General features: G+C 40.1%; 1 protein-coding gene across 6 annotated transcripts in view; it reads left to right on the top strand.

The window, feature by feature from the left end:
- Positions 1-15199, top strand: part of TENT4A (terminal nucleotidyltransferase 4A) — a 70191-nt gene extending 54992 nt beyond the window's left edge. For 3 of the 6 annotated variants that reach the window (XM_061994638.1, XM_061994634.1, XM_061994636.1), the window contains one exon: positions 6961-9164. In XM_061994638.1, coding sequence (XP_061850622.1) covers positions 6961-7140 — 180 coding nt within the window. In that variant the 3' untranslated portion in view covers positions 7141-9164. Of the gene's footprint in view, positions 1-6960; positions 9165-14784; positions 14953-15068 lie in introns of those variants that run through there. The other 3 variants (XM_061994635.1, XM_061994637.1, XM_061994639.1) reach the window with 2 other exon arrangements.
- The last annotated feature ends 10152 nt before the right edge of the window (positions 15200-25351 follow it).

The following is a 25351-nucleotide window of genomic DNA, read 5'->3' as shown; positions in this document are numbered from 1 at the left end:
TGCTAGATACTATAGAAAAAAGGGATGCCCCAACCTCCTCACACCCACCCTTTAGATATTTATAAATGTTAATAAGATCTCCCCTCAATCTCCTCCAGACTAAACAGCCCGAAGTTCCTGCAGCCTTTCCTTGTATGAAAGATGTTCCAAATCTGTATCTAGTTGTCCAGTACAACCCTCAGAAACAGGAGGTGCCAATGTCAAGTGCACTAACAGTATTTTGAACAACCTGCAGCCTTCTAGGCAAATTCTCTACCATTAGAGCTTCCCAATACTTTCTTTTTTGAAACAGATTTGGTGTGATGACCAGTTCTGTTTACATACTGTGTAATTAACTGCAAAATTTCCAGGTAGATCAGGGACTAATTAAGCTCCTGATACAGGTCTGTGTGCTTTTCAGGTTCATTACAGTAATTCTATTTAATCATTCTTCTACTTTGCTGACAAGGAGCTTGAAGTTTCACTTGGGAGTGCAGAACAGTTTTTATCAAGCAGTGCTGCCCACTAGAATAAACAGAAAAACAGATATTGGCATGCATGTCCAGAGGAAGGGAAGGGATGGAAATTACTTTGTGACTTCCAGTGGAGAAGACTACTTTCATTTTTGTTTTTTTCATCAACGACCGGGATTAGGGAACAGAGTGTTCCCTCAGCAAGTTTGCTGATGACACCAAACTGGGAGGACTGGCTGATTCCCCAGAAGGCTGTGTTGCCATTCAGAAAGATCTTGACTGGCGTTAGAGTTGGACAGAGAGGAACCTCATGAGGTTCAACAGGGACAGGTGCAGAGTCCTGCATCTGGGGAGGAACAGTCCCGTGCATCAGTACAGGCAGGGATTGACCTGCTGGAGAGCAGCTCTGCAGAGAGAGACCTGAGAGTCCTGGTTGACAGCAAATTAAACAAGAGTCAGCAATGTGCCCTCATGACCAAGAAGGCCAATAACATCCTGGGAGGCATAATGAAGAGTGTGGCCAGCAGGTCAAGGGAGGTTCTATTTCCCCCCTACTCTGTCTTGATGAAGCCTCATCTGGAGTCCTGTGTCCTGTTCTGGGTTCCTCAGCTTAAGAAGGACGGAGAACTTGTGGAGAGAGTCCAGTGCAGGGCCACCAAGATGACTGGAGCATCTTCCTTATGAGGAAAGGCTGTGTGAACCAGGACTGTTTAGTCTAGAGGAAGTAGTGAGGGCATCTCATTAATATTTATAAATATAAATATTTATACCTAAATGTTGGATGTCAGGAGGTTGGGACATTCCTTTTTTCTATTGTAGCTAGCAACAGGACAAGGGGTAATGGGATGAAGCTAGAACACAAAAAGTTCCATTTAAACATAAGAAAAAACTATTTTACTGTGAGGGAGCCCTGGCACAGGCTGCCCAGGGATGCTATGGAGTCTCCTTCCTTGGAGGTCTTCAGGACTCTCCTGGATGCATTCCTTTGTGACCTGATCTAGGTGGACCTGTTTCTGCAAGGGGATGGACTAGATGATGTCTAAAGGTCCCTTCCAAACCCTACCATTCTGTGATTCTGTAATTGTATTTTGGGATAAAATAAGTTCAGTTCGTTCTTGGCTTGCTGGTAACTGAGTAATCAGTGAAGACGGGAGAGACTTCATGTTGCTTGTCTCAGTTGTGAAGCACAAGAAACAATGAGGAAATGAAACATTAATTTTCTTGCTGATGTACCACAGTCTAAATAACTCTTAAAAGTACTTATAGTTTGGTTTTCATATTCTTTTATGTTTGGCCCTGTAAGGCCAGACAGTTATTAAAAACTGCTTGTTTATATTGCTTTACAGGCACTTCACTGGCTGAAATATTTTGCTTCAGAGTTTATTCTTTTGCAGAACAATTTTTACTGGTGTTGCTTTGTCTCGCTCGTAATACTGAATTTCTGGAATGATTCCTCAAAAATTAGCAACATTGGAAACAAAAATAACATTGGTCAAGGGCTTGAATCAAAACTGTTTCTTTTAGATGAGTACAAGGCAGTTAAGCATAGTTCCCTTTGATGACAACTACTTTTATAAAGAGAGGTCTTAATTCATTTCAGGACTAATCTCTAGTCCACTGCACCATATGTTTCTGAGAATGCAGGTGTCATCAACTAGCCACATGTACAAATATACAAAATTCCTTAGTCAAGTGTGGTGCTTCACAGTTTTTAGTACATTAACTTCAATTTAGAAGTGATTTGATTTGTTTCTTCAATGGCATTTTTAAGCTGTTTAGGTACTGAAGGCTTCTTCACTCAAAGAAATAGCATTTTTCTTTTATTTAGAGTGCTATCAATTAAGGTGGAATACTTATGGATTTTCTTAGGCAAAGGGAAGAGGATACTACTTCCTACTTTATAAATAGGTTTAATTACAAATGTCAGACATTGTTTGGTCTTTGATTTAATACAAGAAAAATGAGAAAAGATGATGTTTAATTTCCTTTCGTAAAAAATGAAGAGAAGACCAAACTTTGAGTTTCAGGAGCGGTTGAACTAAAAACAGTGAACAAGATGTTTATCTTAGATTATCATAGATTTATGTGGACAGTCCTGATGTGATCCTTCTGTGTAGAGAAACTGACTGAGCTTGACTAAACTCTGGATAATTTAATCTGGCTTGGTGCACAACGGAAGTGTGGATTAAATGATCTCCAAAGATCTCCGTATAATCATCCAGCCTAGATCTTTATATAGTGTATGAAAGTCTCTGGCCACCTTGGTTGCTTCCTCAGCACTTACTGAATTGCAGGAAAGACACAGAATCCAAACTGTATTTTCTAGGAGCATAAATAAACCCACCATAAATAAGATAAGCTTATTAAAATGTGCAGGTAATAGCTTATTTTTGTTTGCGTAGTATACCTTTATCTTCCAAAGTCACTGTAATCAGATTGTAACTCACAAACTGTGATTCTTTTGAACATTCACATATGCATTTCCTCTACTGACTTTTTCACATGTCTGATACTAGCTCATAATTTAGAAAGCATTTTAGGTCTGCTCACTGTAATGTTCCTTTCTTTGTTCCAAATAAAAAGGTGAGGTGAGAAATCTTAATGAGCTAAGATTTCTCTTTAAGGTCTGAAATTGTCAGCTTTATGCTAGAGAACCTATTATTTCGTGTTCTCCGTAATGATAAGTATGCAGGTACTGCTTACAGATTGGTTTTGCTATACTTCATCTTAGAAATTGAAACAGTTTATAAATCTTGCTATATTAAGAGTACATCCAGATAGTTGTTGCAGTATGCTATAGAATTCTGTTAGCTAATTTAAAGTAATGAAGCTAGGTTGAACCATTGCCTAATACTTGATTTATTGCTTTTGCTGTAATGGTGAAAATGTTGGTTAGGACATTGCCTACTGTTTCCCTTGCAAAACAGTAAATTTATTTCACAAAGAATAAGTAGTTAGATTTTATTTATATGCAAGTTGCATCTTTTGCATATTTTTAGATGTTATGCTCAAAGTGGGAAAGTGAACAAAAATATTGTAAAAAAGAACCAAAACACCCCAGCTTGTTCATGTTTTGGTGGTGGTTTTGTTTTTTTCTTTTTCCTGCAAGCCTTAAATAGAGAATTTGGAAACATAGTGAGAAATTGAAAAAAACTTTGTGAAATATCTTGACGATATATACTAGAGTATTTTAAGGGGGTTCTTTAAAATGTTAATGATGCATTGAAGTTCTTCTGTATAGTACTCTGCAATATTTCACACGGAATGAATGATTGAGGATTGTTAGACACTGGCACAGTCTGCCCAGGGAGGTGGATTCCCCATCCCTGGAGATATTTAAAACGTGTAGATGAAGTGCTGAGGGTTTAGTGGAGGGCTTAGCAGTGCTAAGTTAGTTATTGGACTCAATCTTAAAGGTCTTTTCCATCCAAACAATTCTATGATTTTGAAGTGTATGGGTTTGATTACAGTTCCAAGCAACTGCAGACTAGTTTCAATTATGACCATTAATCCTGTAGTCTTAGCAAAATTAGTAAATGTGTTCCTTGTAAACACTTAGGCCTTTTCTAAACTTATTTCTTTAGCTTTGTAGGTCCTTACCAATTGTTTTTGTATGTCTAATTTCTTTTAAAGTTAAGAACACTGATGCTTAACTGCTGACACTTCTCTGCTTTTTCCTCCTTGCTTTAGAGATGCAAAAAAACCCGCAAACCAAACACCCAAAAAATGCAGAAACCTTGTTTGTTTAGACTTCCGTTGTTATGTTACTTGTGTTATTTCAAAGTGTAGCTGGTTTATGTTTGGTTTTTTTTGAATGATGATTTGAGTGTCATCAGTTTTGTAGAGGAAATTTACCAATACTTAAAAGATTCAGTTTCTGTAGTAAATGGAGTTCACCAAGAAGGCCCTGCAGATGTTGGTCCCGGGCCTTATGCTATTTAACATCTGGAGAGAGAAATACTTTAAACTTTGTAGGGAGGAGTAGGTCCTGGGCTGTCAGTATATTACAAAGATGAGATCTTGATAGTTCTTTTGCAGGAAAGTGCTTTGATAATGTTTACTTGATTTTTCTACTGAGAGTCAAGCTAAACTTCAGGTGTTATTAGAAATAAAAAGCAGAAATGAAAATATGATGTAAAAATCAATGTACATCCCACATCATGAACAGTGAGTACAGTTTTGCTACCTATGTCAGAAGGAAGTTGTAATACAAATGGAAGAAGAATAGAGAAGGATGGCAAGAGTGATTGAATCTATGTAACTGTTTGTGTGAGGAATTAATGATTCTTTATCCTGGGGAAGAAAATGAGGAAGTATATGATCTAGGTCTTGTGTGATCATCAGCAATATATGGAAAGTCGGAGCAGAGTGGAAAGAAATTAGTTACTTCAAGAACTGAAAAATCAACAGATAGTAGCTTCAAATTAAAATATGGTGCTCATTTAAGCTGTGAAATGCTGTAGCATGGGACACAGAAAGATGGTTTATGGTTTCTGTTTTGATAGTTTGACAGTTGTTATCCTGATGGTCTAAAAAACAGTGCAAAAGGATCACTCTCTGGGTAGCTTACTAATCGTTCTTTGGAAGTTTGATTCTCTTTTGAACAAACCAGGCATAAGACTTCTTTTGAGATACATGTAGATCGACTTAACTGTCATACTTGCTGTGATACTTGTCTGACCTTGTGTGATCTTGTGTGATCTGCCTTTCTGCCCCTATGAATTACTTTGCTGTATCCTCAAATTGAGGATGAATTTGGCAGATTTTCCAGCTTAATAGGTTTGCTGAGCCTTTGTATGCTCTTTGGTCAGAGTTTTGTTCTGGTTGTATAGTAGCAAAATGTAAGTGTTCCCCTGTTGTCCTTTTAGCATATAGTTGAGGGTAACTGTAATGACTAGCTGTTTTTAGTGATTTTGACTGTTGGGGGATCATTTTTAGTATTTTAACCTAACTTAATATAAATGCTTTGTTGTCTGTTTATATATTTGAGGATCAGATGTACATTTATTGAATTAGAAAACTTTGCTGCACAAGAATGTGACAAGATGGTGTGTTTGCTTGAAAAACCACTTGACAAAAATAGAAAACATTCTGTATTTTTTTAGTTTGATATTGTTAACTTCCATAAACAGCTTCTGGTAAATGTTTTACCAATGTTTATCAATAAAGTTTGGGCAATTCTGCTTCTTCAGAATGAGGGATTATCAGCTTGCATTCCCTTTTCCTGATTGTCCTTGAATATTTTACCATTGCCAGGTTGAGGATAGTACTTAGCATGTCTGTCTTGAGAGTGGGTTGATTAGGTTGCTGTAAGACACATTTTACAAATTAAGAAATAGTTTAAGGGTTTTTTACTACCCTGCAGTTAACTTCAATTATTTCACAAGACTAGTCTTCACTACTTTGTTTTTTGTACACTTAGTGTCTCTTTTGACTACAATTTGACAGTAAAATGTTGCTTATGGAATTAGGTCTTCAATAATTGTTCTGGTTTTGTACACACAATGTAGTGATGACTTGGTGTTATATTTCTTTTTTTACTACAAAGTTGTTTGGAAATGTAAGTTACTAAAGTAGCTGTAGATATTTCATATTCTTAGCAGTGACCTCAAATGTTAGTTTTGTGGTGTTCCTGTTTAATCACTTAGACAAAATGGTATACTAGCTTGTTAAAGGCAATCAGTTGTCTGTCTTAAAGTTATTGCTGTCAGACATCAGAAAAAGTTGCTTGTGTTGAAATTGCCAATATTTGGGAAGTCAGTTTCAGTTTATTTGAAACTCTTGTACCTATCTTAAGTACATACACATTAAACCAACCTACTGTATGCCATTAAGTGACAGAGATTCCTTGTCATGTGATAGATTTACAGAAGCTGCCACTAAACCTTTTTGGCAGTTTCTGGTCCAAGTTATCGGAGATTCTGCTCTAAAGGAGGTGTCATGCTGTGTTCCTGATTATTTGTATTTTCTTTGTCCAAAAGCTGTGTAGCCCTAAGATCAGACCAGTAAGGATTTACAAGCTCCTTAAAAGCCATAGCTAGTTACCTGTAGCTGAGTGAGATTATGGTCAGAGCAGACATGTGCTTTGTGTGTATCAGTTTATATGGTCATGCCCTTATATTTATTCATGGTGTTTCTAGAAGTCTTGCTGAGTATATGGCTTGGTCATGCTCTGTAAGATCTCTAAAACAAACATAACCATCACAATTAGTATTTGATGTCTTTGTTTTTATAAGGCACAGTGAGTGTATTTCATATGGAAATCCAAGGGTTTTCAGGATGCCCAGAAATCTACACCATTTCACTTGCAGGACATTTACTTCAGCAAACACTTTTTAAGCTGTCAGTACCATCAGACTTGCACAGATAAAATTAGACAAGCATGAAAAGACCAGTTGCTTTAAGTGGGTTCTGTGAGAATTACTTGTATATGGAGGAAATACCACTGGTAATATGTGCTTTCAATTGTTTGTATGCCTAAACTGAGTGCTTATCTGGTATTTTTTAGCAGCACAGCGGGATGAAATTTTCCATGAAAGGAACTCATAACCAAGGCAGCAACTACAGCCCTGTCAGCAGTGGAGGCATGAGGCAAACAATTGGTAACCGAGGACACCACCAGTACAATCGTAACATATGGAGGAGAAAAAAACACAGAGACAGTTTACCTATTAGTCTAAGCAGATAATGGCAGATGCCAAAATGACCTTCCCTATTCAGACAAACTGAGTGCCACTCGACTTGAGGGATAGAGACCAGCGTTCAGCACATCGTTTTATTGGTGTTGCCAAATATCTGCAGCTGACTTCTTTGCATGTTTCTTTGTGTGGTGGGTTCAGTCCATCTTCAAGAAGTAGTTGTGCTTATCTGTGAAGCCTTATTAAATGTGGAAGTTTGTTTTCTGCCTTTCCACAACAGTTCATACAGTGCCGAAGCAGCTCTAACAATAGAACTGCAAGGACATTTACAAATGCTGTGGCTACATCTGTTCCTTTGTGGGTTCTGTTTTTTATTTTAGAAGTGAAGAAAACTTCAGCCCCTTGGAGTTATTTTTTTTCTTTGCAGCAAATCAGGTTGTGAATTCATGAATTTGCTGTTGTCTTGTTTTTGTTTCAAAGTTCAGATTTTTTTCTCTGTAAATATTGGAAGTATAATTTGTGCAATAACTTGGAATTTTTAATTTAATTTCGTATTGTCACATAAGTTATATTTAAGGGGAAGAGGTTTTTTAATTTACAGATCCTTTCCCAGGTTGCATTATCTAAGTTGGGTTCATAGTTTTGGCAGGTTGTCTGAGCAGTGTTACAAACATGACATTTGATAATGTTTGAGGCTTCTTGATTCACAATGAAAGTGTGATTTGGCTTATGGTTTTAAGAAGGTATTAAGCTCTAAAGCATTTTGACCCTATGTATTTTAGCTCATTGTCTGGCCACTATCAGTTGTATTGCTCTGACCAATGAGTTTTAATTTTATTCCTTTTAACTGGACAATTCCAGCATTTGAAGTACCAGAAGTAAAACTTTTGAGGAGTAGAAAAAGGTTGGTTCAAGTCATGATGTGAAATTAAAGAGCTGTGAACTACATGCTTTGATGCATTTTAGTCAAGTAACCTGTTAATGTTTGGGTCCAAACAACATCATTAAAGAGATACCCGGCTTAAGGAATGTGGAGAAAGGAAATATGTTGATTCCATTAAGGAATCTGTATAGCAGTATGCATTAGTTCTGTTAAGAGCAAATATATAAAAAGTACTTCAGCTGCTCTAAGCATTACAAGAAGTATCTTTTAATGTATTGCAGGAGAGCACAGCCCAGTGTTGCACACAGTATGAGTGGCTGGCACTTAATTTACAGATGCATACAGGTATACTATGCAAGTGTGTGTTGCTATGACAAACACTGTCTTCAACTTTTTGAAAAATGTACATCCTGCCTAACCCTGAGTTTTTAAAGCACCACAGTTGTCCTGGGAGTAGGTCTCATCTCATGCTCTCTGACTTCCTGTTTTTTTTAATGAGACTTCTTAAGCTATATAGAAAACTACAGATCAGTTATAAAAGTCCACTAGCAGAAAAAGCTGAATAATCCTGGTAATAGGACATCTATAGTGTGTACAGATATAGAAGGTTCTAAAACTGATATCTGAATATTAAAATGAGATGTCAAGCATGAAGCTTTTTAATATGCTGTATGCCTTTGAAACAGAAGTAGTTCATGTTATTACTGAATCTGTTGAACACAAACAGGTCCTTGAGAGGAGAGAGGGCAACATTCCAAAGTAGAGTAGTGCATATCTGTTTGCAAAGAGTTTGTCTTAATGCTCCAGACTCATCAAAATTAAAAAAAAAAGATGAAAAATTGTGAGCTGATTAATAAATAATATCTTAAGGGCTGTTACATGAGCCTGTACTGCTTAGTCTTCACAAACTAGCAATATTGAGCATAACTACATTAAAAAGCCATGGAAGGCTTTAGTTGGTGTCTTATACTAGCATCCATTTTGAAGCAAAACTTGTTTGACAGGTGGTATCATTTAACACTTGAGTCATGGTGAACCAAATAAATTGGCCTGGCTGTCACTGTGGTTATGTGCTACAGGTTTGAAAAAAAAAAATCATGTTTAAATTTTTTGTGTGGACAACTATGTGGAAGCTAAAATTGACATATTTTTATGTAAAGTTTTCTATTCTTTGATTTTTAATAAACTTTGGAGACGAGTCACTGTTTCATATGTTTTTATCTGGGATCTAATGGATGAAGTAATACTTGGCTGTATCCTGTTGTTTGACATATGCTTTTAACATCTGCTTTGCATTGTTCATGCTGAGCGCCTTCTGGATGAGCTTAAAAGGTGGGTGGATGCCCTCTGCAAATATTTGTGGTGTGTTTATGAAGAGACTAGTGAAGAGGCCTGTTTATGTAGTTGTGGAATTGATCCTTTGATTTTATGAGAGAGGTAGTTTCCAATATCCTTAAAAGAGATTTACTGATCCCTTGGGATACCTTAACTTTTAGTCCTTCCCTGCAGTTTCTAAATTCCTTTCAAAACCTCTGTCTAGTTTTCAGCCTTCTCAAAGACTGGACGTATCTTGTCTTTTTTGTTGAAAATTACTAATTATGCCTCTTAACTCTTTGAGAAGACTCTGAAATGTCAGTAACTGACTCAAATTCAAACTTTCAGAAATTGACTCATTGGAAGGAACTTGTGAAAATCCGTGAACTCTGAGAAGGGGAACTGAGGTATTTTTAAGAGACAGTAATGCAGAGCTAGGGATTCAGAATTCACCAGTCTGTGGTCAGTCTTAATGAGTATCCACTAGAGAAAAATAGAGAAGTGGTGGGAAAGAAAGGGAAAATAAGTGCTTAGTAGCTGGGATAATAACTTTTTTTTTCTGACAAGGTTGGTTAGCCAGTGGGACGTGGCTGATGGATAGGTAATCTCTATAGACACAAAGATTTACTGTAGCAGCGTTGGTCTCGGGACTTAAGTTTCCTGGGCTCCACCTTTTCTATTTTCCTCTCCAGATGATGGCTTTACAGTATTCTTCCCACAGATTCTGCCCAACTATTTATGCCTGTTAATAGTCTCCTTTTAGTGCATTAGGAATCTAACTGTTCTATTCAACCCTTGTCCTCTAATAATAATCTCAGTTATTCACCTGATGTTTCCCAGACCTACTGACTTTTTTTATACACTTATTCATAGGCAAAATTAGCTGTAATGTGGAAGGAAGAGACTGCAAATGGAATAGATGAACATAGTATACCATACAAAGAGCTCAGTTTCTCTCTTGCCATTTCCAAGAGATGTCAATGCTGCTGTTCCATTGGACTTCTCCTGTATCTCTCTCCCCACTCACTAAGGCAGGGTAAGATGACAGAAAGGTGACTGCTGACAATGTTGCTGGTTCTCTGCAGCGTTTCTTTCTCCAGGAAGGGTTGTGAGACAGTGTGTTGAGAGTGGGCACAGCAACAACCTATCAATGAGTGGTGTTGAAATACAATGTATCTTCAAGAAATGTGACCTCTTTATCATTGTGGGGAAAAAGAAAAGCTCAAATTATGTATTCTACGAGGCAGCAGATAACTAGGTGTATATGTGGTGAGGGTCAATGTGTCAACTTCTGAGCTCTCAAGGACAACAAGCCTTCTACTTGATGGCTTCTGCCAATATAATCCAGTTGTAAATTTTTAACAATACATGGACTGAACTAAAGTTATGTCCTGAATTCTCCATTCAGGAGATGTGACAGCAATTGGTTAGGTGACTGATCATGTCTTGCACTTCTGCACATAAAATGTTTTGACTGGGGCTTAATGTTCTGGAATGTAGATGTGGTACCAAAAAGAAGGATTTTGGAAGCGGCCTTAGAAAAAAGGGAAGGCTGATGATAAAGATTCTGAAGATCAGGAGCATGCATGGAGAAAAACACAAGGAGATGCCCTGGGACCCTGGCTAATGTTGCCCAGACTGGTAGCTGTGGGTACCTGCGTAGCATGAAGGGACACGGTTTCCTGCTGGACCTTCACACACCAGTAGCAAGCCTTCCTGCTGGGAAGGGAGTTGGAACCCTGGAAAACATATGAGTGCACAGTGTGTGAAATAATCATCTGGGATAAAAATCTCATTGGTTTGTAAATAAACCCCAGTATACAAACTCTGTGCAGGTTGTTATTTAATTCACCCGTGACAGAAAATGTTATCAGAATGACAATACTGGCCATTTACAGAACCTCAGGTTCATCACCAGAAGACTGTCATAGCTTACCTTTCTCAAAACTTATCTTCAGAGGGCTTCAGGCTTTCTTTTCAACTGAGATATTAACTTGTATTAAATTTGGTTTCTTTTTCTTTTTACTTCCTTCCAAAACACCACGTACGTTTCAATCCTGGAGGTTCCTTGCCTGTTTTGGAAGATGGAGTCCTTCATTTGTTTCTTGGAAGCAGGAGATCACTTAAGAAAACCTGTGGACAGCTTGTGTCTGTATGAGATCTTTCAGGGAAAAATGTTTTTAAATTTTTAATCAAAGATTCCTACCAAAAAAATCAACCATATATTTCTGTTATAATTTGTTAAAATAATGGTCACAGGCTGCAATTGTGGTTTAGTGAAAGGATGATTGCAATGCCTCTTGAACATCTTTGTGCTTGAAACATGCAAAATTTCTGCCTAAAGCTCTGGATACATTTCTTCTCAGTGCTATGCCACTGCAAAGTTTTGGCACATAATGTTGCCTATGGCAGAGCAGCCTTTCAGTTTCAAATCAATTAGGGATTCTCCAACCATTTTCTTGTCAAAAAAGACTTCAAATTGAGGAATTGTTTCATGAACATAAAAAGCTGTGAATGGAGGGATTGTTTCCCGTCAGGGAACAGCCCATGTGAATGCTCATATGTGTCTATGCTTGAAATCAGGAAAATTTTCTGTTGTGTTATTGCTGATGGTTTTTGTACCATTGCCTCTTGTGCTAGGATTGTAGGTGCAATGGTCATCTTGTCAGACTGCAGCAACTTTGTCCTTACTGATGTAACATGATTTTCTGCTGTGAATTTGTAGCTGTGCAGCAAGCTGCATCCTGCTTCAGTAACTTATGAGAGTGGAACAGTAGGTTGATATACTGCCTTACTAAAAAAGTGAGTTCCAAATAAATGCTTTGTTGACTAATTTTTAATCCTAAACTAAGCAGCATTTAGGAGTTCCTGTTAGATGATTTTCTGTGTGAGAGGATGAAAGTAGTGTTTAAACTGAAAGTCCATAGCCTCTCTGCTAGAATTTCCACTTTCCATCAGTTAAAATTTTGGCATTAATGCTCTATAACTACTGATGTTCTATTTAGAAGATCTTTGCAAGAAGATTTCTTGCCCCTCCTTTCCAGAGAGGAAAGGCTGAATCTTCTGATGGGCTGCATTCATGCCTTCAGAATCACCTGTTGGATGGCCCTGGCTAATTTGAGGAGCCAAGAGGATTAGGTGAAATCTCACCCTTGTCAGGAGTTGCCTGTCCACGTGATAACAGGCAACTTGAGTACCACTTACTGTATAATGATAGGCGAGGTCATAAATATCTCTTTTCTCTCAGGGAAATTTCTTAGGATGCTGAGGAACAAGGAAGTAATCTGTCATTACTATACAAGCATGCAGTCTTCTGTGGATGAGCAGAGTTGCAGTTCTCAGCTGCAAGTGTAAGGTTTGTTCTGCTGTCCTTAGAGAGACCTCGGGGGAGTAATGTCAGCCCAGCAGATCTTTGTCCCTCAGATTAAGAAGAAATCCTGCCACTTTTGCTGAAGAGCAGATTTGTGTAAGTTCTCAGATTAGTTTCTGGTTTAATGGTTGAACAAAATGACTTACCATTTCTTCCTACTCCTCTGTTAAAAAAGAGTGGGCAAGCAATATAAAGTTATGTGAGTTAAGTGCACTGTGTTCTTGTGAGTGTTAAAAATCATGAGTGGTTAAGCATCAAACACAAATGAACTAGCGTGGCTGTGAAATGTCCATCCTTTGGAATTTTAAAAACTTGCCTAGACAAGGCCCTGAGTAACCCAGTCAACTTCAAAGTCAGTCCTTCTGGGCCAGGAGGGTGGGCCACATGACATCTGTGAGACAACTCCTAATGTAAATTTTTCTATGATGCCACAAAGAAGAATAGCTGTTTTTTGACTTCCTCACTGTTGGATTTATGAAGTGTTTTATTAAGGACAGTAGTCAGGCAAGAGTTTTGGGGTTGGATTTTTTTTGTTTGGTGGGATTTTGTTGTTTGGTTGGTTTGTTTTGGGGTGTTTTTGCTTTGTCCTGCACTTTCATAAAGTGTATTTGCAGATTCTAGGTTGAAACAGGTAAGAACATACTGACTTCTGAAGTCAATAATCCCTGGAAATGCCTAGTCCCTAACACAGTTAACTGATCAAGAACTAAATAAATCATCCTGCATTTTTGTTTGTGTCTTCTCTGTGTCTTTGTTATTGAAAAATGGGTATTCTATGTCTTCTGATATCAGTCAAGTTGCATTTTCAATGGTAACACAAGGAAGATGTGCTGGAGTAGTGGTTTATGTAGCATGTCAGCAAAATACTCCAAAAGTTAAGTCTTTCACCTTTTTTTCTGATGAGAGCTGCATAGATTCATCCTGGAAACTTTTGATAGTTAAAATCTGCCTTTTTTTGCATTTATTCTGCAGTATAGGAGTAGATAGATTAATTGCACTAATAGTGCCTGAAAGGTAGCAAAACAGCACTGATGGAGCTGAAAGTGTAAGGAAAAGGCTTTTTTAGAGGCAAGATTTGGAAACTGCCAGTAGCCCAAGCTCTACCTGAATAGATTGTATCTTTCTAGATCAGAGCTGTCCATCATAGAAATCAGAGAAGAATGACCATAAAAAATATGGGGTATATAGAAAAAGAAATTTCCACAAAGAAAAAGGAAGAAAAATCTCAGAGCTTAACCATCCTAACTTGAAATATAAAATAACCATTCTAGCAGAACAGGAATTGTGACATGCTAAGCCTCAGGTCTACCAGTAAAGACTTAAAACCACAATCAAAAAACCTTTTAGTGCTTGTATGACGTATGGAGAGGAGCTCCAGGATCTCTAAGATACTAATATTGCTAAGAAGTGGCAAAAGTCATTATTATCGCTACTTCATCTGAATTTCTGTGGGAAAACAGAAAAGGACTAATTAGAAACTGATGTCAAATGCAGCACTCATTTATCAAATGTTTTGTAGTGCCTAACCTAGTGTTGCTGCATAAAAAAAAAAAAGTAAAAAATTGAATTTTTCAGTAAAACAAAAGAGTGCTACATGGTGAATGAACCAGAGTATTACCATCTTCCTAACTGAACTGGAATCAATAGATGGCGCTGAGAGCAAAGCCTTGGGCCAAGGTGCTGCAGAAAGCTGCAGATAACTTTGAAAGGAGATGATTTTGTCGGTTTGCTAATGATTGAGATAAAAGAACTGCCATGCACTGGCTGAATTTGCTGATGTTGACAAATGTGGGAAGCATAGCCCATACACTGTGTTAGAGTTCTGTAGTACTGAGTATTAGAGCTGGGATGAAATACCAAACACGAAACTAGAAATTAAGAATCTATAGCTCCTTTCAAAAAGCTTGTGGGTTAGGAATGATAAAGGAGACCTGGGTGTATTTGTTGATAATATGACTGACTTATCAGCTTGCCTCACAAAGATTATATGTCAGCCTAAGACATATCAGATGAAATATTTTCAGTGTTAGGGATTTGGTTTGTTTTGTTACAAGTTCAGAGTTTTACTAGTTGACTTACCTGTGGTTTACCTCATTTCATTCTGGTCCTCTTTTTTTCTTTATTCAGTCATGGCCAGAGCTACAGACAGATTTAAAGAGTCTTCTGACCTTAATGTTCTACCTATGCAGCAGCATTTTGCAGAGTAGTGCTATAAGATTCACGTGGAAGGCTCAGAAATGCCTGGACAGACCCTGAGATGTAGGATGCCGCCTAAGTATCTGATGATATAAACAGGTATGTCAACCAAACCTCAAATAAAGAAAAGGCTAATCAACAGATCTCTAAATGATCCACCTGTTTATTTATTTCGTAGTTATCTTTTTTGCATGTATTTCCTTTGTCTTTTTTAGGAACTAAGAACCTGTGCTTTCTGGCGCTCTTGAACTCCCGAGAGAAAAGAGGAGGGATAGAGGAGTCATCTGAGATTGTGAAGACTGTTATCTTCTAGGCATGAATGATATTTAAATTACAAAGACAAAACAATGCTATTCATTATGCATTTAAATTTCAGAGTGCCTTCCGATGCATGTGAGGTAGAAATTAGCTCACCACAATCTTTCTAAAGATGTTTTATAGAAAATATTGCAGTGAACCTTGAATTAATTTTTTTCAGCATTGTTTGAGGAGATTGATGTCAGAAGTTACTTCACAATTAGCTTGTCCTTATTTGTCTCAAGACAGATATTGGAGAAAAACAGAGCTTTTTTACAGTGCATATTGCAGAAGGGCTTTTGAAATTTTATTTCAAGTGAAATTCCTCATGGAGTCCTAGAACAGAAGGTTACTTACCTAGTAGTAAGACTTTAAATTTACTCAAATATAGGATTCTTTTTACTTATCTCTCTTTTCTTTTTTTTGACAAGACTTTCTGTCAATAATAAGGTAAATGAAATCTGCTGAATTCAATTTACCCTCTCTGCAGTCAGGGCACACTCTTGCATCACTCTGATGTCCCATAGCTTTTTGCTGGAGTATTGCCTCTAGGCTAACATTCAGTAACAGAATCTAAGACTTTTGTTTAAACTGACACTATGAAAAGATGTGTGGTTTTTCAAAGCTTCTTGGCTTTTGCTGTCAGAGGTAAGCTTTTACTCTACAGTCTTGAATTTTCTCACATAAGGATATCATTCCTAGAGCCTGTTTCTCTCTCCAGATACTTCCTTGGCTGTGTAATGAATAGTCTTTCATAAAAATTAATGGTTTGTCACTACTACTATGCAGCCTTTTTTATTACCAAAAAGCCAAACCTTTGTCTACTGGTGGTTTTAAAATATTTTAGATTCCTGGTTTGGTATTGTATTTCTTACTTTGAATTCAACAAACATACACTTAAAAAAAAAGGTTTCGGCAATGCAGTCTAGCCCATATGTCTTCTTTTCACAGAAGGGTAGGGATTGGAAAGGACTTTTAGAGACCATCTAGTCCACTCTCCCTGCTAAAGCAGGGAAGATTAGATCAGGTCACACAGGGACATATCCAGGCAGCTCTTGAAAATCTCCAGAGAAGGAGATTTTACAAACTTCCCTGGGCAGCCTGTTCCCATGAAATAGTTTTTCCAGATGAGCCCGCACCAGGGCAGAGTAGAGGGGGAGGAGAACGTCGTTCAATCTGCTAGACATACTCTTCTTGATGAATCCCAGGATGCCATTGGCTTTCTTGGTCACGAGGGCACATTGCTGACTAATGTTTAATTTGCTGTCAACCAGGACTCCCAGGTCTCTCTCCACAGAGCTGCTCTTCAGCAGGTCAATCCCCAGCCTGTACTGGTGCATTGAGTCGTCCCTTCCCAGATGCAGGACTCTGGGAAGGTTCCTTGTTGAACCTCAAGAGGTTCCTCTCTGCCCAACTCTAACGCCAGTCAAGATCTTTCTGAATGGTAACTCAGCCTTCTGGGGAATCAGCCAGTCCTCCCAGTTTGGTGTCATCAGCAAACTTGCTAAGGGAATACTCTGTTCCCTCATCCAGGTCGTTGATGAAGATGTTGAATAAGACTGGCCCCAGAACTGATTCTTGTGGAACTCTTTCACATAAGTTGCTTCTACATTGCACTTAGTCCTTATATGTATGCTTCAATTCAGATTACTTTAAGTATCTGAGCTATCTATTCAAAGTATGGACAGATTTGGAGAGGCTGAGAATAATGACCTGATTAGTTTCCATGTAAACTCTATAGTTTCCATTTAAAACTACAAAGACTATACAGATTAGGGCTTCACTTTTGACAAAAGGTAACTGAAGATAACAAAGGTCTAACATGTCATGTCGAGAGAATAGTTGTCAGTCTCTTTTAATGTTGAACAGCATCAAAGAAATCATGTTTCTTTGAAACATGAAGGTTGAAAAGGAGTGATAGGGCTCCTGATTAACAATGAAATGCTTTACTTCTTATTAGCAGGTATTCTTTAGTACTGGGGCACTCCCAATGAGGTACAGACAATGCTCCTGTTATATTGCTGAAAGTATTGTATATACACTAGATTTCTACAAGTTCCATGTAAATTCACAGTGTCCTTCCTTCACATGGTCCCTTTGCCACTTTGGTCTTGATTTTCCAACTCCTTTTGAGTTGGAGGTCACAGATCATCAATTTGGTGGTCTCAAGGTTACCTTTGTGCCTATGTTCTTCCAAGGAGGAGCCAGGCTATAGTTCTTTGTTACTTCAGTGACGTTTGTACATCTGATTCTTGTTCCATTTTGATGCATTATGACCTTCAATCTACAAGACATCATGTCTCTTTTCCTTGGGCCCCCACATTATTAGTGTACTATTACAAATAAGCTAAATCATACATAGATATTCTTCCTTAGTGTGCCATATACCACTCTCCACAAATCCCCATGCATACTGAACTGGCAGTGACTGATGAGGAGTATCCTCTTTCAGGAACAAAGAAAATGTTTTTTATTTTTTTGCAACTGCTGGTTTAACTGCAGAATTTCTTCCTGAAAGTTTTATATGTGAAATCTTCTTTGAGTTTGAGAAGCAGTTGGATGGATCCCAAGAAAAGTATCCTGTTTGGAGCTATTAAGTGTGAGAGAACACCTCCAGATGCAACAACCAGAGCTGCAAATGGATTGATTTGGAAAGCAGAGCTGTGTGGTCTGGATGGAGACATCCCCTTTTGGAGGCGGGAAGTAGTTTTCAGAGCTTTGGCTGGATTCAGAGTGGGGTAAGCTGCTTTCAGATAAGCTGAGAGTTGTTTCTTGTGGAGAAGGAAAAGGTTAGAAAAGAAAATGAGTTTCTGCAATGAAAAGGATCTGGGGAAAGCCATAATAAAATGAAATGAAAGAAAATTACATCAAAAAAGACTAGTGATGCTGACTTTTCCACTATAGAGGAGAATGGTAAAGGACATTAGAGTGAGGAGAAAGTGAATAACTTGTTGCACAGAGGTTCTGGAAAGGGGAAGTAGATTGACAGATTAGTGGCACCTGTGGCGAGCAAGGGAGAAGAAAATAAAATAAGAGAAAACTTGCAGCCGTTTACAGGGACCCAGTGCTTGCTTTGTTAATTGTGCCCCACTGTACCACTTACCCACCTATCATGTGGTGCCATGTGGTACTAGACCTTCCAGTTATTATTCTCTTTTCTGCCACTTGCCATTTCTCTGAGTTACCTCAACTTGTTGCTGCTACCACATTTTTTTTTAAGTGTAGAAGCCTCCTTTGTATGTAATCTGTAACTTTTTCTTTCAGTGTTCCACTCATCATTTTAATTGCACTGAATTTCTGAGTGTTGCTCATTGGGTCTGCCCTCTGGTTTGGACCATTGACAATTCTGTAACATGTATGGGCATCCTTGCTCATTTTTTAAAGAGGATTTTTTTTTTTTAATATTCTTTGTGATCCACACTACACAGTGTGTACTAGAGGTATGCAAGAATACTCTTAATCCCTGTACTTAACAATATCTTACACCAAAATAAACCTTTCTTTCCTGAACATTTTAAGAGTTTCATCTGCAGGGAATTACTCCAGTTTTACTTCATAATGATGCCATTTATGCATGGTCTTTGAGACAAAGAAATCTAGATTTTTTATTACTTTTATTACTTAATTATAAAAACATTTTGTATGTCCCCATATCGAAAGAAAAAATAGATCAGGCAGACTGGATAATTATTTTATTTAGATGCAACCCAGTTTCAGTTTATTTTCTGTGAGAATGCTTCCTCTGTTGGTGCACATCAGAATACTACTGTGGAATTAACTGATTACAGCAGTTAAGGAAAATGTTCTCAAGAGTTTTAATATAAGGCAATATTTTGGTTGTAAAATGTCTTAAGTAGTGTAAAATACTGATTTAATTAACACATGCTTATAAAAATTGAGAGGGTGATACTGGGATTCAAAGATTATCATCTTCAGCAGCTAATAAATGGAGTGTGTTGAAGCAAATTCTGCAACTTTCCCTCCTCAAGTATGCTGCAGAGATTCAGTGTGCTCCACCAAGCTGCTAATATTCGTATGACTAAGTAACTGAGTCAGTCATCTTTGGAATACCTAGCCCTTTCAAACTGACCAACAGAATCAAATTGTCTGTTAGAAGAAACATACACAAGACAGCTAGTAACCTACCTTACAACAGGGTCTTCTAGACCTATTTGTTCAGTTTCCCTGAACTAGTTTTTTGTGTGACAAATATCAAGATATGGAAGCAGAGAATATTTTGATTAAATTTGTTTCCTTCATTACCATAGGTATGTTCTGTGTATTCTCAGAATGTAGATCTTACAGTTTCTAGTATTAACTAGAAAACTGCAAGAATACATTTGAAACTCTTACATATTTAGAATCGTGGAATAGTTTCAGCTGCAGGATACCTCTAAGACCATAGAGTCCAGCCTTTGTCCCAGCCTTATCAACCACTAGACCATTTCCCTAAGTGCAACATCCAACCATCTCTTAAAACACCTCCAGGGACTCCATCACTTCCCTGGGCAGCCCATTCCAATGCCTGACAATCCTTTCAGTAAAGAAATTCCTCCTAATATCCAGCCTGAACCTCCCCGGCACAACTTGAGGCCATTTCCTCCTGTTCTATTGCTTGTTACTAGGGAGAACAGACCCACCCCTGCCTCAATACAACTTTCTTTCAGTTGTAGAGAGCAATAAGGTCTCCCCTGAGCCTTCTTTTCTCCAGGCTAAATGCCTCAGATCCCTCAGCTGTTCCTCATGCTTCAAATCCTTCGCTAGCTTGGTAGCCTGCTTCTGGATCCTCTCCAGCAACTGAATGTCTTTCTTGTACAGAGGAGCCCAAAACTGGACACAGTACTCAAGGTGCAGCCTCACCAAAGCCAAGTACAGGGGAATACATTAGCTTTATGAAATTGTTAAACTCATAGAGTCCCAAGAAGCCTTCATTGCAGAACATCTAACTCCCATTGTTATTAAGCAAGTTGACATAGCTTAACTTGAACCATTCAGAGGGAGACAAAGGAATAGCAACCGTTCAAGCTTGAAGAAGGACTGATTTAATCCTGTCCTGTGGTACGGACAAACATCTAACATTCTATGATTCCGTGATTCTATGATTCAATGACCGATGGGGGCAGATATGAATGGGCTCCCCTAGAAACAAAGGTTGTGAAGGAGCTGCATGGGACCATAAAGACACATGGACTTAGCAGTCCAGAGTCCCTACTGGAATGCATCTTGCAGCAGCCTATGTTGCTGCATGATTGCACACAGTTAGTGAAGGCTATTCTATCAGGGCCCTTATTTTTGTTATGGAAGGAAGAGTGGTGCACCATAAATCAGACCTTATGTACGAAAGCACAAGGCAATTCCCAGCATCATCTGTACAGGGTAACCATCGAACAGTTAATGAGGGAGGGCCAGTGGACGATGCCACAACTAGATATCAGTGGACTGTGCTACCCCAGGGCATGAAAAACTCACCAACATTGTGTCAATTGGCAGTCGGCACTGCCCTATGATCCATTCGTCATAAATGGTTATAAGCAAAAATAGTCCACTATATGGATGATATTTTGTTGAGCTTGCCCAGCAGCAGTGAGCTCCTCCAACTCTACTGGGAGATTATGGAGAAATTAGCTAAACATGCACTAATTATCAAACCTAGTAAGATCCAGTGGGGTAGTGTGATAAAATATTTAGGGATGCTTATCACAAAAAGATGAGAGCACTGAAATTGTTGGTAATTGACCAGATAACTACGCTACAACAGGCACAACAGCTAGTGGGGACTCTACAGTGGCTGTGATCATCCATACTGATCACCCAGGATGAGATGCAGATATTTTACCCACTTCTCAGAGGTGAGCCGGTAGCACAAGCCTGAAGGACGCTGTCTGACCACCAGAAAGCATTACTGGTGAACATTATCGACTGTGTACAGAGTCATGCCTTGACCAGATGGTGACCAGGCCAGCCGTTGGTCGCCGCTATCCATTCGATTCCACAAGGAGTGCACGGTTTCCCAGGGCAACTTGATGGTAGTCGTTGTCTCACCATCCTGCAGTGGATCTATCAGAGCCACAAAAAGGTGGCCATGCCATTTTGGACTCGAGTATGTGCGGCCATGATTAGATGGGTAAGACAGTGTGTATGGCAACTGTTGGGAATGGACCCAATGGGCATTATGTTGCTTATTTCAGTTGTACAATGGAAAAAGATGTTTCAGATGGAGTGGGAGCTCCAAAATGCCTTAGCGGATTTTACTGGTCAGCTCTCTGGCCTGATAGAACACTTGCTGTTGCACTTGCTGCGGAACGTGCAGTGCACACCTGACGTGCAGTTTTCTACGGTGGAAGACCTCACTGTCTTTACAGATGCCTCATCAAAGACCAACACAGCGGCAGTGTGAGAAAATCTTGCATACTGATGCCACAAAATCAGTGCAATATCTGGAGGACATAGTATTACTATCTGGAGAACACACGCCGAGCCACAACATGCCACGTGGTCAGACACTAGCTACAAAGTATAGCCGTCCTAGGATGTCCTGAACAAATCAAAACTGACAATGGGCCTTGTTACACCTCCCATGTGACACAGGAATTCTGTCAAACTTGGCAGATTAAACTGGTGTGTGGCATCCCTTACAATAGCCAGAGACAGGCGATTGTTGAACACACTCACGTTACTCTTAAAGTCTTAGGGAGGGGGAGAGCATAGGACATAGAACTCCCCCCAATAGGCAGCACGACATTTTGATGCGCTGTCTGTATGTCCTTAACCATTTTGTTCAAGGGTCAGGACCCATAGTGGTGCAAGCACACTTTAGGGAGCAAAGAACCAGTAGCGGTAGATTTCAGCTTTGTAAAAACTCTTGTGTAGAGGAGATTTTTTTTTTTTGAGATAAAAGCAGTTTAATAAAGAAGTAGCAAAGCCACAGGTGAGAAGCGAAGCAAAAGCAAATAAAGCTGTTCCTCTCTACCTCCCATCAGCAGCGATCTCCAGCCACCTCCCTGTACTGTCCCCTCCTCCTCCAGGCATCATCTTTGGTGGCCAGTGACGCAGCTGATACTCGTCATTTCTCCCGCCCCACTTCCTTCAGGCACCATCTTTGATGACTCGTGGCGCAGCTGATATTTCTCCACTCTCGGCACTGCCCACCCTGACGCTGATGGCACAGCTGGTATTACTCTCTCCTGCGTTTTCTTTTTCTTTTGTCTCCCCTGCGTGCCTGATGGTGCCCAGTCTAACACAGGGTCGTGCTCCCCTACTCTACCCTGATCATCCTCCACCGCACTCCCACCTGACTCCGCCCTCTCGGCATTCCCTGTTCACACCCTCTGCAACTCGTCCCAGGGATAACCTGGCGGGCTGAACTCGACTGGGAAGCAGCTCTCCTGCGGGGGCTCTGCTCCGGGGTCGCACCCCTCACTCTCCTCCTCGCTGTTAAGTTTATCACATTCTGCGTCCCCACAGAGCAATGGACCTGTCTGTGCCTCCAGATTCTCCACTTCCATGCTCTTTTGAGCCTCCTGATCGCTACAAACTCTCTCCTCTGTCTGTGCTTTCCAGCCCTCCCCCCGGATAACTTCCTGCACTGACAATCAGAACTGTTCCTCCTGTGCTGTGTTAGACAGTGTCCTCTTAATCTCCTCCCATGCTTGAAGATGCTGATCCATTCCCTTGGTCCCTGCTAAGGCAGTCTGTAACTTCTCTTCCTCTACTGCCGTCCATATCTGGACACTTAATAACTCTGTGGATGCCTGTACCACACCCCACCTCCACATCCATAGGAGGCACACAGCCATGGGCACACTATTAGTCTGCATGCCCACCTCAAGCGCCATGGCCTTGAGTACCTTAATCACCTGTTCCAACTGTGCCATGGCCACAGACATCCTGCACTCCACCGATCACGTCGGGGTCACCATATGTTGCCGCTACCAGCAACATCACCAGGCCGCCCGCACAGATCACTTAGCCCAACCCTGCTGAGGGGACAAGATCACTACATACACAGTATGGATGATGCTTTATTCCAACTAATTGTTTGCACCATGTGCTTTTATCTGCTAACACGAGCACCTCCTTTCACTCCACCCCATGCCTGCCTCTTCTGTACCCTCCACCTCTCACGTTACAACCTGGATGCCAGAGATCTTCCAGACGCTTGCAACAATCTTTCATTTGAAGTTTAACTGAAAACAATTTATGAGCTGGATAATGACTTTTTATAGTTCCTGGGTATGACAACAAGCCCATTGTAATTCATTACATTGTTACAGTGCCCAATCAAAACAGTCATCTGTTAGAGGAATCAAAATGACATCTGCCTCAATCCCTGCTATTTCCAGCAGATGTTTTCTAGCTTTAACTATTATTTTTGCAATAGCTTCAATTCTAGTTGTTATTGTTTCTTGCAAATTATATAGTAAGAATATCCATTCCAAGATCATCAATGGATCTTTTGAGTCCCATCAAAACTGCCATTACATGTTGTCGTGGTTTGAGCTAGGATAGAGTTAATTCCCAATCAGGAACCAGGAAAGGGAACAGCCTGAACAGCTGACCCAGACTGGCCAGCAGGTATTCAATACCATCCTCAGGTCATGCCCAGTGTACAGGTGGGGGCTAGCTGGAAGACAGCTTCTTCCGGGGTCACAGGTTTAGGCCCATCAGGGAACAAAGACCACGATTAGCCTCGAGTACCGAAGAGGCTGAGAATTGCTCAAGGGCAGGGAGAGCTTAATTGCCGCTTAAGGTTCAGGACAAAACTGACCAGGCTTCTTGGTTTGGGGAAGAGAACAGAAAATAATTTAATGCAACATCAACTAAAACATACCCCCAAAACCAAAATAAAACAACGCAGAGTAATACAACAATGAAGAGTCCGACCAGCCCTTTAAGAACACCTTCTTGCCACACCTCCCCTCTTCCCGGGCTCAGAGCCCTAATCCGGGTGTTTTTACCTCATCCCCCCTTGAACGGTCGGGGGGGGGGCAGGCAGTGGAGGTTTCAGTTAGTCTGTTCCAGATAGCTTCTGCCGTTTGTCCCTCCTCAGGACAGGTGAACTCCACACCAGTCCTCCCTGCAAGTCCGTGGGGTAACTCACACACATGGCAGCCCTGCACGGGCTGCTCCGACGCGCACTTGTTCCAAAGGCTGCAGCTCCTCTCTGCCTCTCGTGTGGGGCTGCTCTGCGGCGTGCAGGCTCTCCAACACGGCCTGGGCCATGGCCGTCTCCCCACACAGTCCCTCGCCCATCCGGGCTCACTCACATGGAGCTGCTGGTAACTCTCGGTCCTGCCATGGATCTCCATAGGTTGCAGAGGCACAGCTTGCATTCTCGCCTTGGCTTGCAGAGGAGTCTCTGGTCTAGTGCTTCTCCTTCCTTCCTCCTTCTCTGGCTGAAGGGCCCACGTGGTCTCCTCCATCTTGCACTCTTATACCTCCAGCCAGCACTTAAAATTCCCGTCCCCTAAATAGCGATGGCAGAGGCGCCAGATTGGCCCAGCCGGGCCGGAGGTGGGTGTGAACCCAGGAGCCGGGGGAGAGTCCGCAAACTCTTTACCGGGTCTTCACTGCAACCCGCTCCCCCTGTTACCAAGCAAAAGCTGCTCCTTGCTAAACCAGAACACTGGGTCGCCGGTCGGGAGCGGTAGCTTAGGTCGGGTCCCGGGTGGTGAGCAACTGTGTCACTCACCAGTTTTATTTCTAATATACCCTTGTCTTTGTTATAGTTCTTCCTCTTAAATATTCCCCTAGTAAATTGTTCTTATTTCAACTTTTTTTTTTTTTTTCTTTCTTTTTTTTCACTCTCCTGCAAGGAGTTGTGGAGTTGTGGGTTTTTTTCCCCTTTGCTCCGGCTGGGCAAAACCACGACACATGTCTATCCTGATTTAACACAGCAATGTTAATAGACAAGTCTGGATTGTATCGATGACTATAATTTTTTACTATTTTGGTTGCTGTTTTGTCTATTGCTTGTTTTTGTCCCTGGGACAATTTTCACACACTGTCAGCCTCTACTGATCCTTTTAACAAAGGCAGTTGTGGCACAAGGTCTTAATTTGTAATAACACATATGTTTTGTACCCACTGGATGTCACCCATCGACTTTTGAGCATCTGTTAAATTGGCAATTTCTGTTTTGATTGTTACCTTCTGAGGATAAATATGTGCTCCAGTAATAATAGTACCTAAGTATTTCCAG

The sequence above is a fragment of the Colius striatus genome, chromosome 4 (assembly GCF_028858725.1).
Source record: "Colius striatus isolate bColStr4 chromosome 4, bColStr4.1.hap1, whole genome shotgun sequence".
Classification (NCBI taxonomy): domain Eukaryota; kingdom Metazoa; phylum Chordata; class Aves; order Coliiformes; family Coliidae; genus Colius; species Colius striatus.
This window is presented reverse-complemented; position numbering and strand designations above follow the sequence as displayed.